At 41.0% G+C, this 5,920-nt stretch overlaps 1 protein-coding gene across 1 annotated transcript; it reads right to left on the reverse strand.

Moving 5' to 3' along the window:
• Positions 1-2,324: 2,324 nt before the first annotated feature.
• Positions 2,325-5,254, reverse strand: LOC139537618 (zinc finger protein 70-like). Its single transcript, XM_071339152.1, has 2 exons — positions 4,946-5,254; positions 2,325-3,735 (listed from the first exon to the last, which is right to left on the reverse strand). The coding sequence occupies exons 1-2, from the start codon at positions 5,115-5,117 to the stop codon at positions 2,795-2,797; spliced, it is 1,113 nt and encodes a 370-aa protein (XP_071195253.1). The 5' UTR covers positions 5,118-5,254; the 3' UTR covers positions 2,325-2,794.
• Between the last annotated feature and the right edge of the window lie 666 nt (positions 5,255-5,920).

Genomic DNA, 5,920 nt, shown 5'->3' on the forward strand with positions numbered 1-5,920 from the left:
CCTCACCCGCTCTTAAGATAACCTTCGGGCCAACTGGGGGCCCAAGGCTGGTTAGGAGACCCCGCAATTGTGATGAACTGAGAGAATATTAGGGTAGCACTTTAATTCATGAATCATATGCTGTCTGCTGCTGTTCTTACCTCTTTCCCTTTCTGTCTTCTACACCTCTCTCCCCACCTCATCTTTCTTCCTCGTTTTATAATGCACACCATATGTGCATTGAAGTACAGATTGAATTTGTATTTATAATATTATAATGCATTCATGTATTTATAACACCTTGATAATGAATGAACTTCTTTCAATAAAGTGTTTCACATTCTCCACGGGATGAAATTAAGTATCTCATTGAAATACTATCCTGTGTTCTCAGATTAATGCAGATGAAGGGAGTTAGATATGCATTTTTTTCTGTATATATGAATTACAAATCAATCATGTTTCTAGTCTATTGCATAGTTACAATGTGTAATCATTGATGTCCCAGAAGCAAGAGTGGTAAACATTGTTGAAGTGTATAATTGTAATACATACAGTACATGCAGACACAGCAACATTCAAATAATGGAGTTTGATATGACTGAAATGTCTCAGAGATTCATACCTGAACCACACCTTTATTTGCCAAGGAAGAGTACATGATCAGTGAATATATTCAATGTACAGGCTACAATGTGGGAATCTCATGCGTGGTAATAACTACATTACATGTGTATATAGGACTTGCATCCTTGGCACAATAAAGTTATCATATTCTACTCTATCCACAGGCTTCATTAATGCCATTCAAACTTGAAGTTGATACAACAACTATGATAGTTGAGGTTCATAGATTGGTATGAATATTAGTTCAGAACCTAACGTTTTAGGGTCCATACAAAGATCGGCTACATACTGTAGCTAGCTACACATCCATAGGCATACAGTTATTTTTATCCTCCACTAACATATTACTCTCAATTGTACATTGGCTGATTTCTTTTGATTTTCCCATGATCTCAAGCAAAGAGGCACTGAGTTTGAAGGTAATCCTGGAAATACATCCACAGGTACACCTCCAATTGACTCAAATGATGTCAATTAGCCTATCAGAAGCTTCTAAAGCCATGACATAATTTTCTGGAATTTTCCAAGTTGTTTAAAAGCACAGTCAACTGGAATTGTGATACAGTGAAATAATCTGTCTGTAAACAATTGTTGGAAAAATTACTTGCGTCATGCACAAAGATGTCCTAACCGACTTTCCAAAACTATAGTTTGTTAACAAGAAATCTGTTGAGTGGTTGAAAAGCTAGTTTTAATGACCTCCAACCTTAGTGTATGTAAACTTCCGACTTCAACTGTAGCTAGCTATCGTTAGTTCAAATAAAGCAAAATTATGTAATAATATGAAAGTATAAACCCACCATAGTGATGTCGATTATGAATGAAGTCCCAGGCGGAGGGTTCTCGGTTGAACACAGATGCGTATCGGACAGTCCTTGCACTTTTCAACCCACGCCAACCCTGATATATAACACCGCCCACTGGGCGAAATGGCGTAAAATGAGTGCTGCCCCCTCTGTAAAGCTGCCATTAGCTACTAAAATATCCATAACTTATTCTGTATGGGATTTTAAAATAATCTGTTCAAGGACATACATCTGGTGTAATAGAAGCAATTACTGGTACCATGATTGTCTTTAAAATGTGTATATATTTATATGAAGATTGACCACGAAGATTTACATTTTCCCTTCACTATGTTTTCTGCATACAATGCCTGCAGTACTGCGGTCGGCCTTGAACTTGGTGGCTGATTTTAGCCATCTTTATTTTTCACCTTGTCTTCTTTTCCACTAGAGGGCGACCTCTAACAGTTATTCAGCTCAGAGTAACCGTAGATCCAAGGCCTACCATAAAAATAAACACTGTACATTGATTCACACACTACTAGACGCAAGTGTATACTACTGTGACAAATGATAACTTGACATGATTTAAGAGAAGTTAAGGGAGGTAAACTTGTGTGCATTAGAAAACCCTATGTCAACTTTACATCTCTCTCTGTTGGTTTCAAGAAATGGGTGTGTAAAATAAAAACAAGGATAATATTGCTCTAATGAACTTCCTCACAGTTCTCATACTAAGACTGACCTCTGTGTTCCTGGGTGAGAGATCATTAAAGTATACCATTTAGTGTTCAAACATGGTTTTATAAGAACATTGATGAGGATGGGCTGTCTGTAACAAATGGTCATTCTAGCTAACGTTGACCTGATGTGAGTTTTCTTTCCTTCTTCGGAAACAGACATTCAAAAGTAAATGTTCCCACACATTCTTAATCAATATGACAGAGTTAGTTTATTTGCAAGGAGACCAACCAGCTCCAATTGAAATCTTTAAGAGGAAGAAATTAACATTATATTTCTCTCTAACATAGTGTCACATATTGATCCACGAGGGGATGCGTTCAAGTCAAGTATTTTCATAGCATGTTCATGAGCAGCTCTCTCAAATCAATGGAGACATGAGGTGACTCAGTCTACAAAACATTACACATTCTATAGTCCTCTAGTCTTACAATTAAATGTAGAGTTAGACATTCCTTCTCTTCAGTTCTATCTCTTTCTCTTCCAAAATGCTGGGTACTTTGAGAACATTTGGATTTAACCTTTATCTTGACAGGGAAAAAACACAGACTAGACAAGCCCTGTAAAAGAGACCCTAGACTCAGTATGACTTCCCATGTTGCTCAAGGGAAAGGCTTTGTCTATCCCCTCATGGGGTCTTTCCACTCCAAGGCATCTTTCTCCTACCTCCCTCGGGTGTGAGTTCTGAGGTGTCCCTTGATATGGCTGGACTGACTGAATCCTTTCCCACAGACAGGACAGGAGTAGGGTTTCTCCCCTGTGTGGACCCTCAGGTGGGTCTTCAGATGGACTGACTGGCTGAAGCGTTTACCACACACGTGGCAACGGTACGGTCTCTCTCCAGTGTGGATGCGTTGGTGCTCCCTGAACCTGCCTGAGTAGCTGAAGCTCTTGCCACACACACCACAGTGGAAGGGCTTATCCTTAGTGTGAGAACGCAAGTGGACCTTGAGGTAACTGGTAGAGGTGAATGACTTCCAACAGACTGTGCAGAGGATTTGCCTGTGACTAGTGTCACCACTGTGTGGTACTGTGTGGGATAGCATGTGTGCCTCCAGTTGGGAAAGCTCACAGAACACGGCTCCACACTGAGTACATGAGTGTGTCTGTGTGTCCTCTGGTCTCCTTTCTGGATCTCTCGAAACATCAGTAACACTGTCAGTGTTCTCACTCTGTGTTCTAGAACAGTCTGGATTTAATGCAGAGAGGGGCTGAGACTGAGGGGAGTCACTGGTTGGTTCTGATAGTGATACTCCATAGCCCTCTCCATCAGGTTCGGTTTTGATCTGTCCAGTTGTGTTGGTCAGTAGAGAGTCTCTCTCTCTGTTCTCCACAGTTTGGGGAAGATGTGTGGGCTGAGGTGGATCCTGATCACAGTCACTTTTCACACAGGGAGGAATGGTTATGGAGTCTTCTTTGGTATCAGCCTCCGGCCCTTGAATCTCCTCTACCTCCCGACGAGTCCTGAGTTCACCCTGTTCCTGTTTAATCTGTGTGGGCTCTGGGTTCCTCTGCCCCAGACTGGGGCTCCACTCCTGCTCACAGTGCTGTTGCTCAGGGGGAGTTTGCTGCTCTGAGACACAAGAGACAATGGGCTGAGGAGCTGGTGGAAAGAAGACAATAAATGATGTCAATGAAAGTAATGACAGCTGTTGACGTTTGATTGACAAGACCACCATTGAGTTAGCTAGCTTGTTCTGGGAATGGAATATATATGTCTCTGTCTGAATCTCAAATCCCGCCTTCTTCTCGCCCCTCTATTTGCGAGTTCACGCACACCTCTGCCATATGCACAAGTGTCCTAAAGCTGAGGGTGTGAAAATGATGGAGGGTGTCTCCGATAACCACTTTGACCAAGCCAGCAAGGTTGGCGGCTTCAGAGCGAAGTGGAATCCCCCCCAAATATTTTTTAATTTGTGCAATTTCACGTTTGCGCAAGCATCACTGTGCAAAATGGTACGCAGCATCTTCTGGATATGTGAGCAACAAAAGTTCAACATTTACCTTCTGCTACCATTTCTGTCAAGCCGTCTATGCATATAATCTCATGCATATGTTCAATAAATCCAAGGTATGCACCACACAGAACGCACTGCAATTGCCTCTGCAACGCAATGCTGTAAGGCAAACACAGTGTTCCATTGGAAATGAATGTACTTCTGGTGTACCAAAACCATGTTGGTGTGATGAGAAGGCATTATTATATGCCAAGTGCAATTGTTTGTTTGATTTTTGATACATGTAAAATATTAAATACCTCACAAAATGCAATGTTTAACTGTTACTGCGGTTTATATCTTGTTAAACGACAGAGTGGATTTGTTAATAAGAATTTCATGCTTGTTTTATTATTGCAAAGTGTAACATGAATTTCATCATTCAAGTCACCAGTGTGTCCCAAAGTTGATGGGTTTAATGATCCCCTCATCACTCTCAGGAAGTCACCCTCGGATTTTGCCAGCAACATGGGGAAACTGAGGGCCCTCAATCCAGCTTTTGTCAAATTAATGTCAGATTTTACTTTTTGTAGCAGGCTAGGAAGATTTACTCAGCAAGTTAGGATAATTAGGTTAATGTTAAGAAAAAGGTTAGGGTATGCTCAAATGCTAAAAACAAAACAAAAAAACTTTTGACATTAATTTGGCACAAGTTGAATTCCTTCCAGCCATGACCAGGGCCCTCAGAGCGAGTTGGTAGGGGCGAGGGGTGGGATACACCGTCTCTCTGCCCTAAACATTCAAATACTGTAGAATACAATTTAACACGTTTCTAGCCCTATAGCTAATTTGTGTAAAGTCGAGCTAGCTACATACCCGGTATGACCGGTGTGATCAAGTGGCGTTTCAGGTATTGGTTTTCTCGCTTTGTCCGGGCTATTTCTTCCTGGTACTCAGAGATTGTGTCTCCGACCACTCTAAGTATCTCCTCGGCAGCTTGCATCAACCGCTCAGTTAGATACACATTCAGATATTGTAATTTAGCCATCGTTGGACGATTCTAGGGCACAAAATAGCTTCCCAAAATACACGTAGCATGGGCAAAGACAGTACAGTCTTCAGAATCTCTGTGGCTAGGGGCTTGTTGTCAAACATGAACGCTGTACTGCACGGAAGTGACGTCAGCACGATGGGAACACATGGGTAGAATTGCTCGTTTTCAGATTTAAGAAAATATATCTAAAGTTGCGTCATTGACATTGTAAAAGAGATACACACCATTGCGTTGGTATGCCCCGTTGCACATCATGAAATAAAGAAAAAAAGGTCGACTTTGACAGACTGAGCAGTACACTAAGTAGACTACCACTGGAAGAACGTGAAAACAACAACTCAGTAAGGTAATTCGTTACTACAATTTATGTCTTGCTATGATGTGTTAATCTGATCCCTTCCAGAATGTCAACACTTCTAAAAAGGCATATTATGCAATATAATGTAGCCTAAGCTATGATATTGGATAGGCTATTCATATCAAGTATCTATTTTCATAGTGTGAATGATGTAAAAAATGTATCAATTTATTAATAAGCATTAGGAAGGGGACTGTAATAGTGTTCTGTAATGACTGTATTTATTCACATTCTCTGTGTCTACATTCATAGGTCATGGACAGGACACACCAGACAGGACCCACCGGACCTACAGCCGTCTTGGGTAGTGCGCATCCCAGGCTGGCAAACCTGGATAGGGTGTTCCCCAAGGTGACATTCTATTGAAATCCACCCTACTCCTGGTCATTTATTATGACTAAATATGATCAGTCTGACATAATTCTATTTATAACTGCAT

The sequence above is a fragment of the Salvelinus alpinus genome, chromosome 1 (genome assembly GCF_045679555.1).
Source record: "Salvelinus alpinus chromosome 1, SLU_Salpinus.1, whole genome shotgun sequence".
NCBI lineage: Eukaryota > Metazoa > Chordata > Actinopteri > Salmoniformes > Salmonidae > Salvelinus > Salvelinus alpinus.

Excerpts from the sequence above, each read along its gene's own strand:
- LOC139537618 (XM_071339152.1), bottom strand. The coding sequence starts at position 5,117 with ATGGCTAAATTACAATATCTGAATGTGTATCTAACTGAGCGGTTGATG. Across the intron at positions 3,736-4,945 it reads GATCACACCGGTCATACCGG|CTCCTCAGCCCATTGTCTCT; the intron begins GTATGTAGCTAG and ends TCTTTCCACCAG.